Genomic DNA, 27,693 nt, shown 5'->3' on the forward strand with positions numbered 1-27,693 from the left:
ATTACAGTGCAGGGTTTCCCTCCTCCTGGCACTGGTTCTTACAGAGGTTTCTGCTTGTGGGTTTCTGCTCTGCTAAGTTGTGATTCTTTCTGTTTGCTTGTCTGTCTCTCTGACTTTGGGGGCAGTAGTTTGCCCTGTGACTTCATTTGTCTGAAAGACCTAATAAGAGTTGTTGGTTTTTTTTTTTTTTTTTTTTTTTGAGATGGAGTCTCGCATTGTTGCCTGGGCTGGAGTGCAATGGCACGATCTCGGCTTGCTGCAACCTCCGCCTCCTAGGTTCACGTGATTCTCCTGCCTCAGCCTCCCAAGTACCTGGGATTACAGGTGCCCGCCACCACACCCAGCTAATTTTTTGTATTTTTAGTAGAGATGGGGTTTCACTATGTTGGCCAGACTGGTCTCGATCTCCTGACCTTGTGATCTGCCCGCCTCAACCTCCCAAAGTGCTGGGATTACAGGCGTGAGCCACTGTGCCTGGCCGAGTTGTTGGTTTTTTAGTTTGTTCAGCTTTTTACTTGTTAGAATGAAGTGATGAATGCCGACCTCCTTACTTGCCAGACTAGAAACTGGGAGTCTCCTATTTAGCCGTCCTTAAAAATTGTAAGCTGGACATTGTTGGTGATGCATCGTAGCAATTCTGATTTCTGTTATCTGAGAGTGTTGGGGATTTTTGTTTTCACTGGCAGTTAATCAGTAGTCGATTCCCTTGAACTTATAAAGCCTTAGTTTTACACTTTGTTAGGATGAGTCTTTCAGATTTTTCCCTTGATCTTAGGCAAATCCCTCAGTCCTAGGACACAGTGTCTACTCCTAGCATGAACTGTTTGTCAAAGCTCACATCACTGCCTTTTACTGGCAATGAAGAATAATCAAGTTCTACTCCAAACTCAAGGCAAAGACAACAACTATTAATCTCTACTGATCAACTTGACTCTCAGCCACAGGAGGAAATCCAGTAATAAAGGGTTGTCTAAAGGCTTTGAGATCTACTCATTCTCCTAAATATTTCAAATTTTATTTCTGGCCAGATTGGACCAGAAGCCTGAATCCTTAGGTGGTATGGCTTTGCCCCTATAGATTTCCTTGGACTGAGTTGCATGTTGGCACCTGCTCTCATCATATAGTAAAGGATGTGATAAGAAGTCGTCAGTGGAACCATCCTAATATCAGTTTTGTTTTTTGTAAGAATGCCAGTGAGCATTCTAGCCTACAGGGTCCACTGTAGGAGAAGGAGCCACTGGAAGAATTTCTCTCAGATCTTAGTGTCAGAAAAAGCTCTGCTTCTCCTGAGCAACTGATAAGTTTCTATCTCATTAATGTTTGGCTGCTGCTAAGCTCAGAAGCAAAGTCAGTGTTTAGGAACTCTTGTAATTTTGAGGGCTATCTTTTGCCTTAATTCCCTTTGTTTATTTAATTATGTTATATTTATTTCCATCAGACACCTTAACTACTTTTTCTATAGCAAAGGCAACAACAACAACAACAACAAACACACACACACACACACACACACACACACAAAAGTCATCGGAATCATGAAGAGCCAAGGAAGCTGCTGTCATTCCAAACATTTTTGTCCTTCCTCTTCTAGATGGCTTTCACAGCCAGATTCGAATCCACATAAGACTGTCATCTTCAACCCAAAGTGAAATTCCTCACCTACCTTTCTACTTGATTCACCAATTGGTAGTCAAGAAATCGATTTTCAAAAAAATCAAATTTACTCTTAAAGGGCAGAGGTTAAAGATACTTAAAAAAATTATATCCTGGCTGGTGCGGTGGCTCATGCCTGTAATCCCAGCACTTTGGGAGGCCGAGGTGGGCAGATCATGAGGTCAGGAGTTCGAGACCAGCCTGGCCAACATGGTGAAACCCCATCTCTACTAAAAATACAAAAAGTAGCCGGGCGTGGTGGCGGGTGCCTGTGATCCCAGCTACTCAGGAGGCTGAGGCAGGAGAATTGCTTGAACCCAGAGGCAGAGGTTGCAGTGAGCCGACGATTGCGCCATTGCACTCCAGCCTGGGTGACAGAGCAAGACTCCAACTTGAAAAAAAAAAAACAAAAAACAAAAAAAAATTATATCCTGATTTTGTGTCAATAAAGATACTTGAATGAATGTTCTACTGGCTCTGAAGGCAAGTTCAAGGAGAACTTCCAAATCGTTTTAAGCTGGGTGCAGTGGCTCCTGCTGATAATCCCAGCATTTTGGGAGGCTAGGACAGGAGGATTGCTTGAGGCCAGAAGTTCGAGACCAGCTTGAGCAACATAGCGAACCCTGTCTCTGGTGGGGGGGCGGGGGGAAGCTGGGTGTGGTGGTGTATGCCTGTGGCCCCAGCTACTTGGGAGGCTGAGGTGGGAGGATCGCTTGAGCCCAAAAAGGCTGAGGCTGCAGTGAGCTAGGATCATGCTACTGCATTCCAGCCTGGGCAACAAAGCCAGACCCTGCCTCAAAAAACAAAAACAGAAATGAAAAAGCAAAACATTTTGGACCACAGGATCATCACTGGAAGGAGCAAATAGATTTCTCAAGGTCATTTCTTTTTTTTTTTTTTGTTTTTTTTGAGACGGAGTCTCACGCTGTTGCCCAGGCTGGAGTGCAGTGGTGCGATCTCGGCTCACTGCAAGCTCCGCCTCCCGGGTTCCCACCATTCTCCTGCCTCAGCCTCCTGAGTAGCTGGGACTACAGGCGCCCGCCACCGCGCCCGGCTAATTTTTTGTATTTTTAGTAGAGACGGGGTTTCACTGTGGTCTCGATCTCCTGACCTTGTGATCCGCCCGCCTCGGCCTCCCAAAGTGCTGGGATTACAGGCTTGAGCCACCGCGCCCGGCCAAGGTCATTTCTCTGACAGAGAGAGCCATCATTGGAACATTTGGTTATCTGGTATGTCTGCATTAATGTATAATCACTTGCAGCTCTCGTCTTTACAACATAGGGCAACTGTCAGGGTTAGCGAGGTGTTTGTTGTCATTCTCTCTCTAGGTGGAGCCAGAGCATGTGATGGGAGCATCGGGCCTGAGCTGCAGCATAAGCTTCCTCTGATTTTCAACCTGGAAGACGATATCGCAGAAGCTGTGCCTCTAGAAAGAGGTGGTGCGGAGTACCAGGCCGTGCTGCCCAAGGTCAGAAAGGTTCTTGCAGACGTCCTTCAAGACATTGCCAATGACAACATCTCCAGTGCAGATTACACCCAGGACCCTTCAGTAACTCCCTGCTGCAATCCCTACCAAGTTGCCTGCCGCTGTCAAGCCCCATAACAGACAAGGAGGAATATCTGGGAATTAGGCAAGTTTGTTTCCAAACTTCATTTTTACCCTCTTTACAAACACACGCTTTAGTTTAGTCTTGGAATTTGGTTTTGGAGTTAGCCTTGCATATCCCCTCTGTATCCTGTCCCTCCTCCACGCTGGCCTGAGAGCAGCTGAGCCGTGCTGGCTCTGGGCAGGGAGTGTGCCCTAATGGGAAGCACACGGGCTTTGGAGTCAGGCACAGGTGCCGGCTGCAGCTTTTGAACTTGGGCAATTGTTTAACCTAACCTGCAAGTTGATTTTGAGGGTTAAATAAAGGCATACATGAAAATGCCTGGCACGTTACCTGACACAGAACAGATATTCGATACATTTTAGTTTCGTTGTTTCTCTGGTTCCCAGTGTCTCTGGTCATTTTCGTGTAAATCCATTCTAATTAGTATCTAGGGCAGAGCTTCTCTATTTTTTTTTTCCTTCCGCACACCAGTGTACTCACTGGTCTCCATCTTTAACATGCAAACAAATCACCTAGGATCTTGTGAGAATCTGGATTCTGTCTCAGTAGGTCTCGAGTGGAGCCTGAAATCCTACATTTCTAGCAAACAGTGCACAGATTTAGACCAAAGTTAGGTCGCTTTCCAGATCTCAGAGCAGACGAGTCCATGGGTAAGTCTGTGGCCCAATCCCCTTCCTCTCCTTTTAAGGGTGAAACGATTGTATTTAAAAGATGTTAAAGAGTTCTTCCTGTCCCCTATTACCACGAGGAAATAAAAAAATATTAAAACCTCAAAAATGCATTGCCATGATTTTATTATTAGTGTCCAAAATGGGACTCCCAGTAATAAATGATTTATTCCAGTCACAGCCAAAAAAGACTTTGCCTGGCTAAAATAGTTTCTCTTAAGTATGTAATATACAAGAAATACAATTCAAAGAGATGTTCCTATAAGTACATTTTTTACACAGCATATATTTAAAAAGGAGGCCCCTTTTAATATAAAATTCTGGTTATATACCAATATGGTTAATTAGCATTTACACTATGGTTTGAACATATTTTAAATAGCATAATGTGTATACAATGTCTCCCACGCCCACTGGCAACCAGGGTCGTGGGAAGCTTGGTGAGGAGTTAACCAGGTCCTGTGGTTTAAGCAGTGCAGCACCCGGGATTCCTGCCCCCCTTTCTGCTCACACAATTGCACTCCATTCTTCCACCTTCCTTGTTTTCTCCAAAACCACCTGATAGGGGGATGTCCTGATTTCTGAGGTGTGCTTCTCATCATGACTGCTTCGTTTTGCCCTTCTGATTTCCACGGCACAAGATTATCTACCAAAATCAAAACAGAATGGCCTTACTCTTCTCAGAAAGAGGCTGGGAGGCAGGTGCATTATGAACAGGTCTGTGCCCATGCAGAGTGAGCAGGGAGAGGCTGGGCACTGTGGAATTTTTCTATCTGACCTCGCTCATGGCCACAGAACAGTCACCCAGCTTATTTAGATGTAGACAAGTATGACACAGTTCTAGCAAATACTGACTGTATAAAAATATCTGTGTGTGTGTGTATGTATTTATATGTATATGTATATATTTTTTAAAGGCTCATCTTACTTGTAAACATGGACTGCTCAATCACTATTAAAAAGTCTGTTTAGGCCGGGCGTGGTGGCTCAAGCCTGTAATCCCAGAACTTTGGGAGGCCGAGGTGGGTGGATCACTAGGTCAGGAGTTTGAGACCAGCCTGGCCAACATGGTGAAACCTCATCTCGACTAAAAAATACAAAAATTAGCCGGGTATGGTGGCGCGTGCCTGTAATCCCAGTTACTCAGGAGGCTGAGGCAGGAGAATCACTTGAACTGGGAAGGTGGAGGCTGCAGTGAGCCGAGATCGCACCACTGCACTCCAGCCTGGGCGATGGAGCAAGACTCCATCTCAAAAAAAAAAAAAAAAAAAAAAAAAAGTCAGTTTAGGCTGGGTGCAGTGGCTCACACCTGTAATCCCAGCACTTTAGGAGGTTGAGGTGGGTGATCACCTGAGGTCAGGAGTTCGAGACCAGCCTGGCCAACATGGTAAAACTCCGTCTCTACTAAAAATATAAAAATTAGCTGGGCATGGTGGCATGAAATCCCAGCTACATGGGAGGCTGAGGCACTAGAATCACTTGAACCTGGGAGGTGGAGGTTGTAGTGAGTGGAGATCACGCCAATACATTCCAGCCTGAGGGACAGAGTGAGACTCTATCTCAAAAAAAAAAAATAATAAAAAAAAAAAGGTAAGGTCAGTTTATACCCTTGGGCTTGATTTCCTGACTCTTGCTCACAAGATTGGGACTAGTCTCACAAAATACAGAGACTTGTACAGGTTGGATTGTTCCTGAAACAAAAGCTTCTCATCCTCCTGAATGAAGCAGCTTTCTAAGGCACCAGAAATGATCAAGTCTCTTTTCTTTCACTGCTCTCGGAGCAAAAGAGGCAAGCGTGATCAGTATATGAAGTGTCAGTATATGTTCTAAAAAGATCGCTAGTGATGAGCCGCCTTCTTAAGGTGGCAGCTCACAGAGCTCCTGCAGCAGACTACTCAGGCAAGGCTGTATGTTTGTTGCTGCAAGAGAGGCGATTTTAACCAAGCTGAGACTCCAAGAGCCTTTTGTGGTCCTAGCAGATTTTAAGGAATGTGAGTAAAGATGTGAATTCTGCACAGAGATTTGCAATAGGCATAACAATTCAGAATAAGAACACAGAGAGGAAGTTCCCCAGCATCCCTCATTGAACATTTCTGCCAATTCAGGCATGACTGAGATGGGCCATGTTGACAGAGCATCCCAGGAGCACACGTGCCTCTGGTCCTTACGTGATGAGATGGAGAAGCCTGCCGGCTACTGAGACAGTGCCTTAGTGGGAGCACTGCCCCTCATCACCATCTGCCTGCAGGCTGGAGGGCAGGCTGAGAGGTTGGTGGCTGCCACGACACAGCCCTGCACACAGGGGCTGCCCGACACTCACAAGGGTCTAACGCCCATTCTAGGGACCTTGTTCGGTGACCACTCTCACTGGCAGGAAGTATTTCTTGTGTATAAATAAGAATTCCTGATGCAATTTCAACCAACTTTCTCTCATTTGGTCCTCAGGAGGGAGAAGAAACAACTGGCTCATGCCCAGCTTCCTGGCACTGAATGGGCACACAGGCCTCAGGACAAACTTTCTCACTGGTTCTTCAATTAAGCACCTCCCCTTTTCCTTTTCACCCCAAATCAATGATCTGCACAAGGTACCTATTATTTTATATAGGTTCTTTGGCAAGGAACTACCTCCTAGATGCCAATATCCAAATTACCCCAATTCTGTAAATATAAGAGGTTGCAAGGTTTACTGTGATTACAATGAAGAATCTGATAATGTTTTATAGTAATCACAGACGTTTACCAAAATTAGTGAAACGGAACCTAGTAAGTGTCTGGATGCGGTAAACCCTGACAGAGTAGAGTGGCCACATTTGTCCCCACAGTGTCTGACCGAGAGTGCTCTGGTTCGTGGAAGACTCAACTTCAGGTAAATAACCACTGCCTTTTGAGGGTGCAGAAAATACCCTTTAAGGCCAGTTGGGGCCATGAGAACCCAAAGGTAAAACACCTGGTTTATAGTTAGGCAGCATGCCAACAGAGGTGTTGACGTTTATAATTAGTATTTTTAAGAACAACTGCTCTCTGCCACTAAGATATAAACTTCACTTGCCAGCCACATCTCTGACAACCTGCCTCTTGAAAGCCACAAATGTAAAAGCTCACGCTGTGATCCACGAGCCGATGTGGGAGATCACAAACAACAGCTCCCAGCCCTGCACTCGGGGCCCCACGGCAGCTTTGTTTTCTAAGCCAAATGTGCTCACTAGAGGGTTCCTACGGATCTGCCGGAGAAAGAAGCCAGACCTGCACTCCAGCCTTTTACAATTGGAATCTCAACGGACACAAACCATGATCAGGAGACATTTCCATAACAAAGCCTAATGGGCACTGCTTCAGTGCCCGAGTGGCGGCTCCTCTCTGGTTCTAGGAGTTGATGCTCCAAGTCTTGGCCCAAACGCTACTTCCGGCCAGGAGTGGTGGCTCACGCCTATAATCCCAGCATTGTAGGAGGGCCGAGGCGGGTGGATCACTTGAGGTGAGGAGTCTGAGACCAGCATGACCAACATGGTGAAACCCCATCTCTACTAAAAATACAAACTATTAGTTGGGCGTGGTGGGGCACGCCTGTAGTCCAGCTGCTCAGGAGGCTGAGGCAGGACAATTGCTTGAACCCAGGAGGCAGAGGTTGCAGTGAGCCAAGATCACGCCACTGCACTCCAGCCTGGGTGACAGAGCAAGACTCTGTCTCAAAAACAGAACAAATCAGTACGTCCATCTCGCAATGATTTCAGGCTGACTATCTGGGATGTTTTGACTGAAACTCACAAGAGCGGTCTGTGTTACTCCAGACGGGAGCTTGAAGAATGGGAAGTTGAGGAAGCCCTGGCAGGCACTCAGGAGAGAATCTTGTCTTCAGTTGCAGGTGGTGGGAGAAGCCACGCCCAGCACTCAGCCAGCACTCAGGGCCCTAGCTGTGGGAACAGCCTGAGCAGGTTGCTGGGAAACCCAGCTAAAGGTGCTTGGGCAAGCTCCTGCGCTGCACTTCCCACCCTCCACAGAGCATACAATTGCTTTTCTTTTCTTTTCTTTTTGAGATAGAGTCTCACTCTTTCACCCAGGCTGGAGCGCAGTGGCACAATATAGCTCACTGCAGCTTCGACCTCCCAGGCTCAGGTGATCCTGCCACCTCAGCTTCCAGAACGGCTGGGACTACAGGCATGTGCCACCACACTCGGCTAATTTTTGCCTTTTTATTTTTGGGTGGAGATGGGGTTTTGCCATGTTGCCCAGGCTGGTCTCTAACATCTAGGCTCAAGCGATCCTCCAGCCTCTGCCTCCCAAAGTGCTGGGATTACAGGTGTGCGCCACTGCACTCGGCCAGTTGGTTCTTAATGAGTGTCTGCAACTGCTGGGGAGGTGCAGGTCTGCCAGTCAGAGCTGCAGGTAAGTGAGGGTCAAGCTGGTCCGCAGAGTGCAGCAACTCAGCTCAGAGTCCTGAACACACAGCCCAGCCCTCTGAAACCATCCCCTCCAGCACAAGGAAAGCAGCATTCTGCAAAAGCATCCACGGAAGCCTCAGGAAAATAAGTTTTACGCAAGGCACATATTCCTACCTTCTAGGCAGCAAAGTCAATGCCACAGGAGCAAAATAAGAGATTCCAGGCCTCTGGCTGGAGGGAGGTCACCAAGACTCCCTGGATTAGTGACTCTAATGCCATCAGGGTTTAGCTCGACACCTAAAGGCTACTCTGTAGGATTCAAAGCACACAGTACAACAAATATCCTAGGGCTTTCCAAATACCAGAGCAGAGGATTAGTTGGTATAGACTAGAAAACAGGGAAAGGGACTCCGCCTCTCGTATGAGGCGAAGGTTTCCTTCTAAGCACACAGACTGAGCTGCCCGGTTACGGGTTCCTGATGCTCACAGGAGGAAACTCATTCTCATCATCAAGACACACTGGTCCCGTCGCAAACTCATGTTCAGGAATAACTTCTCCTCGCAGCGCCCCGCCGTCCTCGGAATAACCTGGAAACCAAGAAAGAGACATGAAACAAGCCCTGGGCATCTGCTTTTATGCCATGACCTGGCGGGTGGGGAGTGGGAGCTCAAATAAAGGGCAAAGGAAGCAGAGGGGCGGGCTGTCTTCCCCCTGGAGGGACTGTGCCTAGGACAAGCCATAATCCTCACCATCTGCTGTCTTTAAGCCTGACCTGCCTTTCCACTTCAGATGTCTGAAACATCCTACCTCTTTGAAGTTTGCTTTGTTGAGGTAGGGTCTCACTATGTTGCCCTGTCTGGTCTCGAACTCCTGAGCTTAAGGGATCCTTCTGCCTCAGTTTAACTTCCTGAGTGGCTGGGACTACAGGCACTTTGGAATTTTTAGTTTAGCTTTAATTTTTTGAAACGGAGTCTCACTCTGTCACCCAGGCTGGAGTACAGTGGTATGATCTCAGCTCACTGCAATCTCCACCTCCCTGGTTCAAGCGATTCTCCTGCTTCAGCCTCCTGAGTTGCTGGGATTACAAGTGTGTGCCAACATGCCCGGCTAATTTTTGTATTTTTTAAGTACAGATGGGGTTTCACCATGGTAGCTAGGCTGGTCTCAAACTCCTGACCTCAAGTGATCTGCTCGCCTCAGCCTCCCAAAGTGCTGGGATTACAGGTGTGAGCCACTGTGCCTGGCCTCATTGCAATTTTTGAAGAGGCAAAGGGTTAACGGCACTTGTTAGGAAAAAGACCATATTGTGCAACGCCTTGCCAGGTTGAGGGTCCTACGTTTAAAGGCTATTACCATGGCCTCACCTGTGAGGAAATAAAAAATTCAAGAAGAGTGCTCCACCCCAAGGTAACAGTGAAGGGGGAAGGCGAGGGAGGGTGAAGGGGGAAGGCGAGGGAGGGCGAAGGGAGAAGGGAAGGGAGGGTGAAGGGAGAAGGGGAGGGAAGGCGAAGGGAGAACGGGAGGGAAGGTGAAGGGAGAAGGGCAGGGAGGGCGAAGGGAGAAGGGCAGGGAGGGCGAAGGGAGAAGGGCAGGGAGGGCGAAGGGAGAAGGGGAGGGAGGGAGAAGGGAGAAGGGGAGGGAGGGCGTTCCACCCCCAGGTAACAGTGAAGGGGGAAGGGGAGGGAGGGCAGAGGGAGAAGGGGAGGGAGGTCACTGTTGGAGATGCTCCCCTGTTGGCCCCGCATCCACCCACCTGGCACCGTGGAGGCTGAAGATGCACTTGGTCTGGCTACGGTTGCTGCATAAGACTGAGGTAAGGAAGGTCTGAGGTCGTTTTCTTTATTCTCTTCTGTTGTTCCTGAGCCAAGCAAGCTACTTGTGACAATCAAGAGGGGGTGAAAGAAAAAAAGAAATCATCATATATCTAGGACACCTTCCAAAGGAAAAGCATGAGGAAGCCTGTGCTCAGCTCTGTGGGTTATTTATTTATTTTTGAGACAGGGTCTTGCTAGGTCACCCAGGCTGGAGTGTAGTGGTGCAACCTCGGCTCACTGCAACCTCCGCCTCCTGGGTTCAAGTGATTCTCCTGCCTCAGCCTCCCAAGTAGCTGGGACTACAGGCACCCACCACAGCAACTGGCTAATTTTTGTATTTTTTGTAGAGATGGGGTTTCACCGTGTTGGCCAGGCTGGTCTTGAACTCCCGACCTCAGGTAATCCGCCCGCCAACTCTGTGGGTTTAAATTGTAGACCTACCCACACGCTGCTGGGCCAGGATGAGCTGAAGTGACCTGAAACCGCCAGGGGCAGCTGCACACCGTCAAAGTGGCCCCTTTCTCTTATATTGACTAAACAAACATTGGTCCTCTGCTCTTCCCAGTACACACAGGTGAGGACATGCTAGCTAGCAGAGTGGCCATCAGTGGGGGGCAGTGGCAGCTCTGGTGCCCTGGTCACAGCAGGAGAGCTCAGTCGTGCCCATTCACAGAAGTCATGAATGCTTTTCTTTTGTTTTCTTTTCTTTTTTGAGACAGGGTCTCACTCTGTTGCCCAGGCTGCAGGGCAGTGGTGTGACCATGGCTCACTGCAGTCTTGACCTTCCTGGGCTCAGGTGATCCTCCCACCTCTGCCTCCCGAGTAGCTGGGACTACAAGGCATGCGCCACCATGCCTGGCTAATTTTTGTATTTTTTCTTTTTGTAAGGATGGGGTTTCCCCATATTGCTCAGGCTGGTCTCAAACTCCTGAGCTCAAGCCATGCGCCCTCCTTGGCCTCCCAAAGTATTGGGATTATAGGCATGAGTCATGAGTCAACGTGCCTGGTAGAGCACCTTCCAATTCCACGCAGGGAACAGGTTTTTTTTTTTTTTGAGACAGGGTCTCATTCTGTTGCCCAGGCTGGAGCACAGTGGTGTGATCATAGCTCACTGCAGCCTCAACCTTTCCAGGCTCAGGTGATTCTCCCTCCTAAGCCTCCCGAGTAGCTAGGACTACAGGTGTGTGCCACCACATCGGCTAATTTTTGTATTTGTTTTTGGTACAGATGGGGTTTCACCGTGTTGCCCAGGCTGGTCTTGAACTCCTGGACTCAAGCCATCTGCCCGCTTCAGCCTCCCAAAGTGCTGGGATTACAGGGGTGAGCCACCGCGCCTGGTGGCAGGGAACATGTTTGAATGCCCACTGTGAACTTGGGGCCATGTTAGGAGGACAGGCCGAGGGGGGACCGTCCTGTGCGTTATTAATCCTGGCACTTTTCCAGATGACTACCACAGGCTGAGGCCGCCTGACACAGAGCCCAGCGCGGAGCAGGAGCCCACTAGGGGTTTGCCACTGAGACTGCCAGTGAAGAACAAATCAAAGCAAGGGCATTGAAGCTTGTCGCTGTTCTTGGCGAAGGGACAGCTCTACGCAACCAGCTCTTGACAGAAGCTGTCTTTTGAAAAGCAGTCTCTTCACCTGTGGGTTTTGATTAAGACACACTCTCCTCCATCCTGAGGATCCAAATTGTAGATATAAAGGTGTCCATTGGATGATGCAACTAGCAGCCGTGGCAACTTCTGGATCCTAAGGGCCAAGGAAAACATAAACTGTGATGACAACGGAGATGGGTGATGGGTTCGCTTCCAATGACAGAGCCCCCCTCACCCTAGCTGTCACCAGATTCTGCCTTTGACAAACCCTTAGCCCACTGATCTGGTCTGGGCTTCTGGCTATTCCTTTGCATTCTGGCCTTGGGATCTACTTTCAGGATTATTTCTTGTCTTTGAACGCAATAGTGTGGATGAGGCAAATGAGTGTAGATGTTGTAACCCTGTGAAAAGCAGTAGCTAGCGAACACATTAGCGCCCTACATGGGACTCAGTCTCCCTCTGACATGTGTCTCTGCCCCTAACCAAGACAGAAAGCGGGTAAATGGATGACTGGCTCACTGTCTTTGCTGGTAGGTTTTGTGAAATTTTTAAAATGTTCAACTTTTGAATAAACTCCTTTCAACTTCTTAAAACATCTGTCAGCCCCATAGGAGTCTGAAACTAGAAAACAGACCTGGAGGCTTTTTACATAATTACAGAAAAATAAGAATTGTTTTTAAGACAGCGTCGTTATAACCAGCAGGTTAAAATTCCCATGCCAACTTCTAGCTGCCCCCTGAGAATCCGTATTGAAGTCAGATGGCAATAGCAGGGGTTTGATTCTGCTCACTCTTCCTTTGGGGCAAGTTTTCTTTTTCTTTTTTGAGACGGAGTCTCACTCTGTCACCCAGGCTGGAGTGCAGTGGCACAATCTCGGCTCACTGCAACCTCCACTTCCTGGGTTCAAGCGATTCTCTTGCCTCAGCCTCCCAAGTAGCTGAGACTACAGGTGCGCACCACCACACCCGGCTAATTTTTGTATTTTTACTAGAGACGGGATTTCACCACATTGGCCAGGCTGGTCTCAAACTCCTGACCTCAGGTGATCTGCCTGCCTTGGTCTCCCAAAGTGCTGGCATTACAGATGTGAGCCACCGTGCCCAGCCTGGGGCAAGTTTTCTCTTTCTTTTCAGGTTTGGGGATTTTTGTGCTTTGGAGAAATAGATTGATGAAAGCGTGGTCTTGTTTAGAGTGGGTGGCACTATACGTACGTTGAGAGGGTACAGATGTTCCTCTGCCCGGAGAAGTTCAAGCGTGCGGTGGCAAAGGCCCTGTCCTGATGCATCATGTCGGACACCTGGGTTGGGAGGTAGTTGGTAGCAGCCATGAACATCTTTCCCATGTAGCCACTCCAGGTCGAAGTCTCTTCTGGTCGACTAGGGAGTAATGCACAGACAATGCTGGGACTGGGCTGCAGGCCCCACACACACCCAGGAATCTCCACACCCAAGCGTCATTAGCCACACTCGCCACAGCAGGGAGAGACTGTGCCTTAGCTAATGTTCTGCCCACTGAGAACAATCCAAGATGTATTATTCTGGCAATAACTAAAGAGCATCAAGGGCTTGTTTGTTCTTCAGAAGAGCCATTGTAAAGCTGTTATAAGGTTCCCAATGCTACTGCTTTCCCCTATTAAAGAAGGCTTATCTGATGACTAGTCTGATTCTAGATTTCTAGAAGAGAGCTGGGGTAGAGAGTGAGATGGACTCGATATCCCGGTGCCATTAAATGAGCTCCGGACTGTGCTGGGCTCATGGAAGAACAGACAGATCTCAACGTGAAGGCCTCCTGAGCCAGACTGAGTGGGTAGCAAACCTCCGGGCAAGAAACTTTGGGTGGTGTTTGATTGTAGATAACCCTGGAGTCACCCAGGTACCCAGCATGCGTAATGATGGAGATCATGCAAAGGGGCCTGGGATGTCGCCTGCAGTCGTGGAACTTCATCCCAAGGCCTCTGCCAGACAAAGGGGGTGACCGTTCTGTTGGTGGGAGACAACCCCCAGCTCTGCCCCACACAGAGGGTGGCACAATGAGGACCAGGGCTGCCATGTGAGTTCCCAGGAGCAGGCAACTGCTGAGAGGCTGCTTGTCTGCAGGATTAGGTCCTGGTGGGAAGCTCACGCTGCAGCTCAGAGCCCCGGGAGGTATTCTTTACTCTGCTACCAGTGGGCTGGGGGGTCTTTGGACGAACCTCTCTGGGCCTTCATGTTCTCATCTGAAAGTGACTACGCTAGGTGCACTGCTAGGATTCTGTGATCCCAAGCATCCTGAGACATCCCCGTACCGACTGTCCCACAGCCCTGTGCTCCAGGCTGGGGTTTACAAAGAGGTGTACGGTCTGCATTCCAGGTTGAGAGAGCACGGGTGTATACAAAGAAAAACAACGTGAGCAGTTAATATGTGGTGCTGCACAGATGGTCCAGGCAGAGCTAGTTCAGACCACAGAGGAGGGGAGAGGCGGATGAGGTTCCTTAACGTTTCCGTGTCCAGATTTCCTCATTTGGGAAACAGGAATCATCATCACAACCTCCCAACTAAGGAGGCTGAGGGCTGAGCATGGAGCCTGGCACGCGGCATGTGCTGTTTTAGGGGACGGTGTCTCTGCGGCTGGAGGAAGGGGGGAGGTTCTGCGGGTGGTGGCTGCTGGGCTCTGCGGCAGGTCTGACTCAGCGGGGCAGGGAGGAGCTGGGATTTCATTCCCAAGCTCAAAGGGGAATAAAGGTGTCTGAGGAGGAGGTGTCATGTTCAAAGGGACATTTTCAGAAGATTCATCAGCAAGATGATACAGGGTGGATTGGTATTGGTTGAAAGACACTGGAAAGTCAGACCAAATGTAAGAGTAACGGCTGGACCAGCACGAGGTGCCGAAGACATGGCTAAGGGCCCTGGCCAGCAAAGCAGGGCTGAAGAGGCGCGTGTGAGCCGTAACTGCCGGGTACATATGAATACTCCGTAGATAGGCTGGGGGAGGCACATGTGAGCCGTAACTGCCAGGGACATATGAACACCCCATGGACAGGTTGAGCGGAGAACCCAGAACAACTTGGAGGTTCTGCTCCTGGTGACCTGTGCTCACAGACAGAAACGGCAGAGCCTGGAGTGGGAAATGAATCTCTGATGATAATCCCCGGTGGAGGCGGGGCTGCAGCAGCAATTGGGATCATTCACTCATGGAACCTTGGGGTTGAACAGCATCTTAACAGCTCAGCTGCCCTCCCGTGCTCAAACCCACGACAACAGATGATGAATTAAGGCTCCAAAAAGACCAGGGCTTAAGAAGCTGTCTGAAAAGTGAAAGAAAAGCCTAAAAAGTGGATATAATCTCCAGGGAAATAGTAAAAAGAACCTCAGGGCAAACAATGAGCTTTAGGTTACATCTGTGCAGATTGGGGGTTGGAAAGTTCTGGAAAGACAGAGGAGTGAGAAGGGAGCAGCCCCCAGTATTTCATACACCACAGGGGGTGGGGGGGCGGGGGACAAGGATTCTAGAGACGAAGAGACACTGACCTCAGACAGCATGGGCTTTCTCTAATCACACGTGCCTTTAAAAACAGAGCTTTCTCCAACTGGTGGCAGAAAAAGATGGCAGAAGGGCAAGTTAGAGAAATCTTGACACCTCCCTTTCAGCCTTGTGTCACGCTGAGAAGAAGACCCAGTCCTGCCATTCTGGGCTTTTGGCTGCAGAACTATGAGATCATAAATGTGGCTGTTTGCCTGTAGTCCCAGCACTTTGGGAGGCTGAGGCGGGTGGATCATAAGGTCAGGAGTTCGAGACCAGCCTGGCCAACATTGTGAAACCCCATCTCTACTAAAAATACAAAAATTAGCTGGGTGTGGTGGCAGGTGCCTGTAATCCCAGCTACTCGAGAGGCTGAGGCAGAGAATTGCTTGAACCCGGGAGGTGGAGGTTGGGCAACAGAGGGAGACCCTGTCTTAAAATAAATAAATAAATGAATGAATGTGGCTGTTTGAAGCCCTTAAGTTGTGGTCATTTGTTGCTGTGGCAGTGGGAAATGATGACACATACCATTGGCTACACTCTAACACCGGCTTCCGTACATGGCCAGCCCTCACTCCACTGCTGCCTCCATTGCGCTAGTGGGCATTGGTACCTGCCTGTGTCATGTATGTGTTAGCATGTGTCAGTGTGATATGGTGCCCAGCCTCTCTCATGTATGTATTGGTATGTATCAGCACAATATGGTGCCTGGCCTTTGTTACATGTATGTTAGCATGTATCAGTGTGATACAGTGCCTGGACTCTGTCATGTATGTGTGTGTATCAGCATGATATGGCGCCTGGCCTCTGTTATGTATGTGTTAGCATGTATCAGCATGATACGGCGCCTGGCCTCTGTTACGTATGTGTTAGCATGTATCAGTGTGATACGGCACCTGGCCCGTTACGTATGTGTTAGCATGTACCAGCGTGATACGGCGCCTGGCCCCTGTTACGTATGTGTTAGCATGTATCAGTGTGATACGGCGCCTGGCCTCTGTTACGTATGTGTTAGCATGTATCAGTGTGATACGGCGCCTGGCCTCTGTTACGTATGTGTTAGCATGTATCAGCGTGATACGGCGCCTGGCCTTTGTTATGTATGTGTTAGCATGTATCAGTGTGATACGGCGCCTGGCCTCTGTTATGTATGTGTTAGCATGTATCAGCGTGATATGGTGCCTGGCCCCTGTTATGTATGTGTTAGCATGTATCAGAGTGACACAGTGCCTGGCCTCTATACCTTCCTCTTCTGAAACTCCATCCAAGGGTACCAACAACCAACTCCCCAGATATAGTAGGCTTTCTGTCCTGATCCTGCCTTTCCCTGCAGGTTGGGGTAACGTTTTCAAAGCACTCTTTCTTTAGAATCCTTGCCCCCCACCGTGGGGTATGAAACACTGGGGGCTGCTCCCTTCCCACTCCTCAGTCTTTCCAGAACTTTCCAGCCCCCATTCTGCACAGGTGAAACCCAAAGCTCATTGTTTGCCCTGAAGTTCTTTTTACTCTTTCCCTACAGATTTTATCCACTTTTTAGGCTTTTCTTTCACTTTTCAGACAGCTTCTTAAGCCCTGAGAAATTGCAGGTGTTTCCCAAGCACTCAGCGGTGGTGCTGGCAGCGATGATAAATAAATATATTGCTATATTTACAGCTACATTAGCTGACGCTTCTTAGTGCTTACTATGTGCCAGGCACAATGCTAAACGCTTTGAGATCTGCAGACTCATTTAATCCTCGCAACAAGCCTCAGATGCATATACTACCGTTAGGTTTGTTTTGCAGATGAGGAAACTGAAGGACATGGATCTAAATTATCTTCCCAGGATCTCCTGGCTCCTAAGAGGCAGAGCTGGACGTGGACTCACGTGGGTGGCTCCCAGTTTTTTGCTTATGTGCATTATGCCCCCAAAGTTTTGCTAACACACTCCATCACTTAGGTGAAGCCCCAAGTAAAGCCAAGATCAGGGTGTTGAGAAAGAAAAGAGATCATTCATGCCGGCAGAAGAGCCAGGGCCTGACTCCTTTCATTTAATGAGCATTTGGCACCCTGTGCAGTACTTGCCTGTTGGTGACCTGCTCCAGCTTGAAGATGTGTACCGTCTCGGTGTTACTGGAGGCGCAGAGGAATTGTGAGTCCATACTGAACACTAGAGAGCTGATTGTCACATACCTAGAAACACAGCAACACATGGGCCCGTGAGCTACAGAAATGAGAGTTACGGCCTTATAGCTCAGAGATCAGCTTTATAAGAAAATTAGAGGCCGGGCGCGGTGGCTCAAGCCTGTAATCCCAGCACTTTGGGAGGCCGAGACGGGCGGATCACGAGGTCAGGAGATCAAGACCATCCTGGCTAACACGGTGAAACCCCATCTCTACTAAAAAAATACAAAAAACTAGCCAGGCGAAGTGGCGGGCGCCTGTGGTCCCAGCTACTCGGGAGGCTGAGGCAGGAGAATGGCGTAAACCCGGGAGGCAGAGCTTGTAGTGAGCTGAGATCCGGCCACTGCACTCCAGCCTGGGCGACAGAGCCAGACTCAGTCTCAAAAAAAAAAAAAAAAAAAGAAAATTAGATGTGTCCTGAAGAGCCTAGGTAGCCCCAAATCCCTTATACATTGTGGTGCCCATATTTAGAAATCAATGTCAGAAAGATTCACAAAGGGTCATAGTCTTTTTTATTTTATTTTATTTATTTATTTTTGAGACAGAGTCTCGCTCTGTTGCCCAGGCTGGAGTACAGTGGCTTGATCTCAACTCACTGTAACCTCCACCTCCTGGGCTCAAGCGATTCTCTTGCCTCAGCCTCCCAAGTAGCTGGGATTACAGGCACACACCACCACGCCCAGCTGATTTTTATATTTTTAGTACAGACGGGGTTTCAACATGTTGGTCAGGCTGGTCTTGAACTCCTTACTGACCTCAGGTGATCCGCCTGCCTCGGCCTCCCGAAGTGCTGGGATTACAGGCGTGAGCCACCGCGCCCGGCCCATAGTCTTATTTATGTGAGAAGAAACAAGGTATAGCCCTGCCTCTGTCAGCAGAAGGGAGGAACTGTGCCTGGCATCTTGGAATCTTCCGGTTGCTCTGTGCACCGATCTGGCTGCAAACCTACATCCAATAAGATCCCAAACAGTCACACTTTACATGGTCCTTTATTTCCATGGAAGGAAATCAGAAATTATTTTTGGACTGTGACTCCCTGGCTCTCTCATTTCTCCTGTGCCGGCCGCCCACACACACATCAAAAAGGGACTCTCATGGCTGAACTGCGTTAAAACAGCATCTCGGCTTTCACTGTTGCCGAACCCTAAGTAAAGCCTGCAAGTCAATTACCTGGGAGAGTAGTTACACTTCCTCCAGGTGAGTGGAGGGCACAGAGCCACTCTCTGTCCTCTCCCTAGACAGCTGCCAGCGGCCCCTGCGGGACTTCTGCGGGGACTTTAAAATGGGTTTGACACTGAACACAGACCTTTTCATCCCTCTCCGGAACTCATAGAGCTTTTGCCCGTCAGGGACAGAGAACACCCGGATGACTGTGCCCTGGAAAAGAAAGCAGGTGGACATTTCATAACCGTTAATGGTTTCACACAGAGATGCCCCTTCAGAGAGGAGTTTGTTTTACTGGTTTTGAACATCTGTCTCTGAGGAAGCACACCGTGTTGAGCGTAGAGGCATTTTTATTTATGTTCCATATCAACAATTCCTGGAAAATGTTTTAAACACCCGCTGTCTACCTTTTCCTTTCCACCTGTGCCCAAGGCTGGTGTGTGTGTGTATGTGTGTGTGTGTGTGTCTGTGTGTGTGTGTTCGCCCAACTGCTCTGGTTTCTTAGAATTTCAGTTTGAGGCTGGGCATGGTGTCATCCTAGCACTTTGGGAGGCCAAGCCGGGTGGATTTTCTGAGCTCAGGAATTCAAGACCAGCCTGGGCAACAGTGAAACCCTGTCTCTACTAAAATACAAAAAATTAGCCAGGCGTGGCAGCATGTGCCTGTAATCCCAGCTACTCGGGAGGCTGAGGCAGGAGAATTGCTTAAACCTGGGAGGCGGAGCTTGCAGTGAGCCGGGATCGTGCCATTGCACTCCAGCCTGGGTGACAGAGCCAGACTCCATCTCAAAATTAAAAAAAAAAAAAAAAAAATTCGATTTGATCACTTTCTCTGATTATTCCAGGCAGAAGACGTCAGTTTCTCTAAATAGCAAAGTAAAGCATTTGGTTTGCACTGTACTGTGTTTATAAGGTGTAGCATCTGTCTGTCTCTACGGCTGATGTGCATGTACATTTCTTCGTAAGACCACGAATTTTCATGCAAAGTGTCTTGTATCTTGCATAGTGCAGGCCCCTGGCCTATTGAATTATTGAATTAACAAATGCATGCATATAGCACACATGCAGAGGCCAGAAATTCTCCCTCTGAAACAAATTCTGAGTGGGCCCAGAGACCAGTCAGTCTTCATGTCACCAGGCTCGTTCCATCCCAGCCCTGGGCATGGCAGGAGCCATCCAGCGAACCCCAGACAGAGGCGTTCGTGGGAGTGGACTCACTTTTTCAGACGCACTTGCTAGTTTGGAGCCCGAGGCATTGAAGGTGATGGCAGCCAGTGTCCCCTCGTGGGCAGCAATAGTGCAGACTGTTTTCTGTTGGTGAAAAGGCAAAATGGATACTGAAGATGTGGAAGAGGGGAGGCGGATTTCACCCTTCCTCTTTTCTCCTTTCTCCCTCCTTTGCCCAGCTCCCTGTCTCTTCCTCTGTTCCCCAGGCCATGTGCATGTAAGCTGTGCATCATTTTCTGGTGAATCAAGATTCGGCTTCAAAGGCCACTCCATTTCCTTCCCTTTTCCTGCCCTTGGGAAGGTGGCCACGAACTGAGCAGCTGACGCAGTGTGATGCCGTCGCAGGCGTGCCCTGCACCCATGTTTAGGGAACTTCCCACAGCAATCCTGTCCTGCTCAGGGCTGCCTCAGAGACCAGAGGGCAGGGAATATGAAACACCTGCACACTGTCTCAGGCTGTGGCATGGGACAGCGTGACACATTCAGGCAGACAACTGGCCCCCTGCTGGCAAGTGGTTTTTCATTATGCTGCAGATGTCTGACTTGGCCTGGCCGGCTGGCTCATTCATGGTGATGTTGACTGACAGCAAGCCCGAGGGGAAATAGCATCACCTTCTCTTGAACGACTCCCCCAGTATTGCTTACCCCCACCGCCTCCAGCCCCCCGCGGCAGGGTGTCCTTATCTATCTCCTTCCATGACCACACAGCCAAGGCAGGTGGGTTGGCTCAGCCAGGTCACTGTCAACTTACCAGGGAGTTTCCATCATAAAGCACAATCTCCCCTGAAGTCAGGCTTCCAGGATAGGCCAAGTAAGAATTGGAATGGTTGATAGAGAGAGCACATAGACCTGGCAAAGAAGAAACAGGACATGAGAAATCTGGGGCCAAGGGAGAGAGTGCACGGCTGGAGAGGGCATCTGAAAACAGTACAGTTACAGTGCCACCTACTGGCAAGGGGAGGAATAGCTTTGTAGACAACTGCTTTCCACTGATGATTCTTCTGATCAAAGGGTTCCAATAAAGCCAATTCACAGGGGAAGACCTCCTGATTTAACACTGGTTGTGTCCTTGCTACAGTGAAACAATGAGACTTGCCGGGTGCAGTGGCTCACGCCTGTAATTCCACCACTTTGAGGTGGGCAGATCACTTGAGGTCAGGAGTTCTATGGCCAACATGGTGAAACCCCATCTCTACTAAAAATACAAAAAGTAGCTGGGCATGGTGGTGCACGCCTATAGTCCCAGCTACTTGGGAGGCTGAGGCAGGAGAATCACTTGAACCCGGGAGGCAGAGGTTGCAGTGAGTGGAGATTGTGCCATTGAATTCTAGCCTGGGCTACAGAGTGAGACTCTGTCTTAAAAAAAAAATATATATATATATATATATATATATACACACACACACACACACAAAAATATATATACACACACACACATATATATACACACACACGAATCCTGCCTTCCTACCCTTACAGACTTAATGAAGGTCCCCAGAAAAGCCTGCTGTGACTTCCCTATATACATATACACACACACGTATATATTATGTATATATATTGCTCATTTTTACATTTTACCCCAGGACTCTGAAACAGCATCTACTTCTCTTCCAATTCCATTATCCTCTAGGGCTACAAAAGATTTAGTCAAAACTTAAATAAATCTTCCTATTGTGAAAGGTCAGTGTATGTTGCTCTTTCTGCAGATGATTATATACTGTTGGCCAGTAATTTCAAGTTGGAGAAGAGGAGCTGCCAAGAACCTGTTTAGAAACTGAGAAATTTTAGGCCAGGCATGGTGGCTCACGCCTGTAATCCCAGCACTTTGGGAGGCCGAGGCAGGTGGATCACCTGAGGTCAGGAGTTCGAGACCGGGCTGGTCAACACAGTGAAACCCTGTCTCTATTAAAAATACAAAAATTAGCCAGGCATGGTGGCATGTGCCTGTAGTCCCAGCTACTCGGGAGGCTGAGGTAGGAGAATTGCTTAAACCCGGAGGTGGAGGTTGCTGTGAACCAAGATAGCACCACTGCACTCCAGCCTGGGTGACAGAGTGAGGCTCTGTCTCAAAAAAAAAAAAAAAAAAAAAGAAACTGAGCAATTTCTGAGCCGAATGTCCTGCCTTGATAAGGGAAATGGGCACCTCCAGAGGCAGGAGTTCATTTGAGGTCTGCGTCTGCAGCCAAGATGGTGCGCCTAGACATTGAGGCAAACTAAATAAAGAGGACATTTTGGATTTAAAATGCTTCAACAATATTCCAGAAGAGTAAACAGCCCATCAAACCATCGAACCAACATAAGCTGTTTTTATTTATAAGGGGATTCAAGGAGGGAACATTTAAGTAAAGGATTTTCAAAACAATGGTTTAGATTAATAGGGGTGCACATGATAGCAGCGAATTCCAGCAATTCCATAGAAACCAAAGTGTTACCAGAAACTTTGAGATCATGGAAGAGAAACATCTTTCTACCAAAAAAAAAAAAAAAAAAAAAAAAAAAGTAAAAAAGGTGACTGGCGTCTATTACAAGTTAGTACATTAAGTGGGTTTCTTCTAAAAGTATAAGAAAAACTTTAGGTCAGGCTGAAACATACGTTAACTAATCTGCTGAGGAAGGGGAGCAAAGGAAAAAGAAAGCAAACATTTCGAGTTGGAACCTAGGTCTCACTTCCTGCTTTGGCTTTGCTGAGTCCACAGCGCGGCTGTCCTCTTATCACTTGCCATGCATAGCTCCGGGAGGAAGTGGCCGAGCCCTGAAACCTTCAACTGCACGTTCTGGCAGCCCTACCACCCCTTTGGCTATACAACGTCATTTCTGGCCCCAGCCTTGAAAGAGGCAACTCTTCTTTTCTTTTTCTTTTTTTTTTTTTTTTCCAGTTTTACTCTGGAAACCCCAATTCCTCATCCCGTCTGAGTTCTTTGCCATCCAAATGTAATTTCAAGAACAGCCAGGCAGGCAGAAGGGATTCTAGCCCTTGTGAAACTGCGCGGGGAAGGCTGTCAGGAGATCTGGTTGGCTTGTGTGCTGAGGCGGCTGGCAGAAAAGATGTGCAGACTGTGGAAATCTTACAAGGACTAGAGTACTAAACTAAAGAGTTAAGGCCTTCCAAATGCAGTATGTAACTGCTGAAGGTTTCTCAGCACATGTTTTGTTTTGTTTTGTTTTTTGAGACAGAGTCTTGCTCTGTTGCCCAAGCTGCAGTGCAGTGGTGCAATCTCGGCTCACTGCAACCTCCGCCTCTTGGGTTCAAGTGATTCTCCTGTCTCAGCCTGCTGAGTAGCTGGGATTACAGGGGCCTGCCACCACACCCAGCTAATTTTTGTATTTTTAGTAGAGACGGGGTTTCACCATGTTGGCCAGGCTGGTCTCAAACTCCTGACCTCAGGTGATCCATCTGCCTCAGCCTCCCAAAGTGCTGGGATTACAGGCATGAGCCATTGTGCCCAGCCTAGCACATGTTTTTTTAAAGACTGTGTTAAAAACACGATGAGATACCACTGTACAACCACTAGGATGACTATAGTCAAAAAGACAATGTTGGTGAGGATATGGAGAAACTGGGACCCGACGCACCGCTGGTGGGAATGTAAAATGGGGCAGTGCTCTGGAACCTTTAGCAGTTCTTCAAAAGCTAAACATAAAGTTCTCATATGACCTAGAAATTCCACTCCTACATATATACACAAGAGAAATTATGACATGTCAACACAAACATTTGTATATTAACGTTCATAGCAGCATTATTCATAAGTCAAAAAGTGGAAATAACCCAAATGTTATCAACTGATAAATGGATAAAGAAAATGTGACATATTTTTATAATAGAATATTATCCAGCAAGGAAAATAAAGTATTGATACATGCCTCAACACAGATGAACCTTGGAAACATTAGGCTATGTGAAATAAGTCAGTCACAAAGGAACCGATATTATATGAGTCTACTGCTGTAAAATGTCCAGAATAGAGAAATCCATAATCTAATAGAGATAGAAAGTAGATTAGGGGTTGCCTATGGCTGGGGGCAGAGGGAGTGATGGCTAAGAGGTACAAGGTTTCTTTCTGGGGCAATGAAAATGCTCTAAAATTAATTGTGGTGATGGTTACACAATTCCGTGAATATACCAAAAGCTATTTAACCATGCATTTTAAATGGGTGAATTGCATAGGATGTGAATTATATCTCAAAAAAGACTTTCAAATTTTATTTTAAGGCGTGTTTCAGGAATATTTATCTGGGTTAGAGACAGGCTGAGGACATGGGTTCAAGACTGGGGTCTGCTATGTACTATGCAACTCTGGCCGAGTTATTTGTGGCTCTTTCCGGCCTGTTTCCTGTCTGTGAAATGAAAGCTACCACGACATAGAGGTCTTTCCAGATTTAATACTCCAACATGCCAAGCCTTCGTTTCTTACTTCTTCCCTCTGAAATATTGGGCATGTCTTTATGGCAGAGAGAGCTAAACGGTCTTGGAGCAGAAGCCTTGGACGCATACCTACAGCTATGCTTCAGAGTTTTATGCTAAAATATAAATATTCCCAGAAGGGAAGAAAGGTTTAAACTTTCTAAGCTAACATTGAACTTTCTGTAATACCTATTATAGAACCGGATGACACTAGATGCTAACAAGAAAGGGACAAAGGATAAGAGAAGGGCAGGCATACTCTGACACATAGCACTTATTTGACAGTTTTGCCTCCAGGCTCGTACCTCTACCAAGTCACCTGAATTTAGACAAGGAATCCTGCCTTCCTACCCTTACAGACTTAATGAAGGTCCCCAGAAAAGCCTGCTGTGACTTCCCTATGACCCAAGTGTCAGAAAAATCCAACCAGCTCCATGAATGTATCTTCCTATCTTGGGAACCACCCAAGGCAAGCAAGAAGAGTTTTCCTTAGCTTGGCTGTTGCCATTCTGCCAGTCTCCTCTTTCTGTTACAGGTGTCACACAAGCCTTTTTAAGGAAGGAAATGGGCTTTAAAAATATTATTGTGTAATATAAAAGTGATGGCGTAGAACACTTGTGAAGCCTAGAAAATATAAGGAGAAAAAAAATCACCCACAATTCTAAAACCCAGAGGCTTTTCACTGTTCTGAACATCTGAGCACATTTCCTTCCAGTCTTTTTTCTACCTAGGAATGAGGTTCTGATGGGGCTTTTGGACTTGTTATAGACTTGACACATATTTTCACAAGCCACTGGCAGCTATAATTCCACTGTAATTATTTGGCTGTAATTCTTCTACAGCTGGAAAAGAAGTGCCTGCTCTCAACTCAAGAGCCAATGGCATCATCAGTGAAATTAAAAGGAAGTCCCATAATTCTAAATGATTCTCACCTTGGTATTTAAAGTATTGCATGTCAAACTTTAGGTAAGTTAACAGTGATTTATAAAATGCAGTTCCCTCTGAGTTGATTAACGTCTCAGGTTACGCTTTCCAATTTTCAAAAATAGAAAGGAAAGAAATCTTCTTTGTATAGCAAATGTCCTATGCTCCTACAGAAAGGAAGCATTTATAACACTTGTATTACCATTTTCAAGCAAGAAAGAGGTCTTGCTGGGGAAGAAACCATGAATTGTTCAATGATCTGCATTGCTGTGTGGTATAGAATGCTCCCTCAATATCCCATAAAAGGTGGTCAGCTCTGTGACCACCTCCTCCACACTGGGAGGTCTGCAGTTGGCAGGACTTTCATGGAGATTTCCACCCTTGACTGCTCAGAGCAGACTGCTGTGCTAGCAGGAAATTAACTTCGAGCCCCTGTCTGGCCAAGCTCTTTAAAGGAAATAGCCTGCAATCTCTGACACAACAGGAATGGGCATGACACAAACAGACAGAAAGAAGGAAATTTACAGCTGCGTTAGATACCAAGTGTGAGGCAACAGGCGAACTCTGCATAGCTAATTTATTTGTAGTTTATGAAGTCAAAATGCATTCAGGATTTGTGTACTGAAGACAATTAGACAAGTGATTCCGTCTTCCTTCTGTACCTAGCAAGGATTTATAAAATCAACAGGCAGAGTTTCCATCTCATTTCTTCGTTCAGAAAATAAACTAGAGGATGAGAACAGAGAAGGCGACTCCTGGCCTCTGGGAAGTGTATATTCATGATTTTGACAGTACACAGTCCTCTGAAGGTTCCCGAGTGAGGACCTGATCATGTCACTGAAGCACAGCTCTGACCTGTGCAAGGCTGCCCTACGGGACGGAGCTGGCTGGGGAGTGAGTCTGACTGCCCGCATGGACAGGGCGGACCCACCTTTGCCCACCCAGGCCACGACCTCAGGTAATGCTCGCTGTAGCAACTCTGCAGGCTAAAAATGATCATCTCCATTTTACTGCAGTAGAAAGGGAGGTCAGGAGAGGTTGAGGTGATAATTACAAACGGTAGCATTTAAAACACCTTGGGCTGTGTCTCCAAAGAACATCAGAGGTCTAAAAAGACACAGTTTGGTCAACCTGCTCCTGGTCTTTCAGAAGAAATACTCAACCTATCCCTGGATCCTTTCATAAGGAGGCATTCTTTTATCTGAGACAGGGAAAGTCTCTGCCGTTGTTTCTAATTTTTCTTGAGATAAAAGTGATTCCCTTTACAAGCAATATACACTGTCTCTAACATGGAACACAAATAGCCCTGCACTTTTAAACCTGATTTTCTCTCTGTTTAAGCTGCAGAAAGTAAGGCAACCAGTGAGTTTTCTGAATTACAGAAAAACAACTATTTTTGCTAAATAATAAGAGTAATGGTGGCTGGGCGTGCTGGCTCACGCCCGTAATTCCAGCACTTTGGGAGGCTAAGGTAGGCGGATCACTTGAGGACAGGAGTTCAAGACCAGCCTGGCCAACATGGAGAAACCCCCCATCTCTACTAAAAATACAAAAAATTAGCCGGGTGTGGTGGTGGGCACCTGTAGACCCAGCTAGTCAGGAGGCTGAGGCAGGAGAATCGCTTGAACCTGGGAGGTGGAGGTTGCAGTGAGCTGAGATTGCACCACCTCACTCCAGCCTGGGCAACAGAGTGAGACTCTGTCTCAAAAAAAAAAAAAAAAAGGGGGGGGGAGAAACATCTGTTTATAAGGGAGGGTGCCCAGTCCTGAAGCAACCCCGTCCTCTGGGGGTCAAGTGTGTGACAGGTGTGAGGAGTAAGTGGCATTTACTTTGTTCAACTCCCCTCTCTTCAGAGAAACTGAGAGCCACAGGCAGCTTCTAGCTTTCTGCATGCCCGACGCCCCTCCCCAAATCCGTGAAGGCCCAGCTCAGGCCCTGGCAGCCTCAACCTCCGTGCAGATTCAGGGGCCTCTCACTCCCGATCGGAAGAGCACATGCTCCCTTCAACTGTGTCCGCACCCCAGAGTTAAACATGGTTCCACCCCTGCCAAAGGCTGCTGGCGCACCTGTCTCAGACCACCTCAGACAGACTGTGGAAGGGAACCCGTGACAACTAGATTTTGGGCTCCTGGCACTAATGGTGCCTACCATGGTGCCAGGCACAAAGAATGTCTGCAATAGATACTTGTCCAGATGATTCCAGCCTCTCATTTCTAAGGGAAAAACTTACTACCCATAGCTTCTTCACATACCATCTTCCATTTCAGAAATTATGCTTCAAAGTCATTATCTCACAGAACTGCTTAACGGCCTCAATGGCGTTGTTCTTTTATTTATTTATTTATGTATTTATGTATTTATTTATTTATTGTGTTTTGCGACAAAGTCTTGCTCTACTGCCCAGGCTAGAGTGCAGTGGTGCAATCTCAGCTCACTGAAGCCTCCGCCTCCTGGGTTCAAGCAATTTTCCTGTCTCAGTCTCCCAAGTAGCTGGGATTACAGGCGCCCGCCACCATGCCCAGCTAATTTTTGTATTTTTTTAGTAGAGATGGGGTTTCACCATGTTGGCCATGCTGGTCTTGAACTCCTG

General features: G+C 47.7%; 2 protein-coding genes across 12 annotated transcripts in view; one reads left to right on the top strand and one right to left on the bottom strand.

Moving 5' to 3' along the window:
- Positions 1–4,040, top strand: part of ARSG (arylsulfatase G) — a 147,943-nt gene extending 143,903 nt beyond the window's left edge. For all 9 annotated transcript variants that reach the window (XR_013407105.1, XR_013407107.1, XR_013407106.1 and 6 more), the window contains one exon: positions 2,982–4,040. Coding sequence is in view for 5 of the 9 variants with exons in the window: in XM_015120179.3 (XP_014975665.2) it covers positions 2,982–3,256 (275 nt within the window). In the remaining 4 variants the exon portion in view is untranslated. The remainder of the gene's footprint in view (positions 1–2,981) is intronic.
- WIPI1 (WD repeat domain, phosphoinositide interacting 1) overlaps positions 4,041–27,693 on the bottom strand; it is a 148,199-nt gene continuing 124,546 nt past the window's right edge. For all 3 annotated transcript variants that reach the window (XM_077972590.1, XM_028836715.2, XM_015120182.3), the window contains 9 exons: positions 20,523–20,620; positions 19,763–19,855; positions 18,688–18,758; positions 17,283–17,390; positions 12,931–13,095; positions 11,766–11,873; positions 10,065–10,183; positions 8,798–8,898; positions 4,041–4,577 (listed from right to left, as the gene is read on the bottom strand). In XM_077972590.1, coding sequence (XP_077828716.1) covers positions 4,530–4,577; positions 8,798–8,898; positions 10,065–10,183; positions 11,766–11,873; positions 12,931–13,095; positions 17,283–17,390; positions 18,688–18,758; positions 19,763–19,855; positions 20,523–20,620 — 911 coding nt within the window. In that variant the 3' untranslated portion in view covers positions 4,041–4,529. The remainder of the gene's footprint in view (positions 4,578–8,797; positions 8,899–10,064; positions 10,184–11,765; positions 11,874–12,930; positions 13,096–17,282; positions 17,391–18,687; positions 18,759–19,762; positions 19,856–20,522; positions 20,621–27,693) is intronic.

This window comes from Macaca mulatta, chromosome 16, assembly GCF_049350105.2.
Source record: "Macaca mulatta isolate MMU2019108-1 chromosome 16, T2T-MMU8v2.0, whole genome shotgun sequence".
NCBI lineage: Eukaryota > Metazoa > Chordata > Mammalia > Primates > Cercopithecidae > Macaca > Macaca mulatta.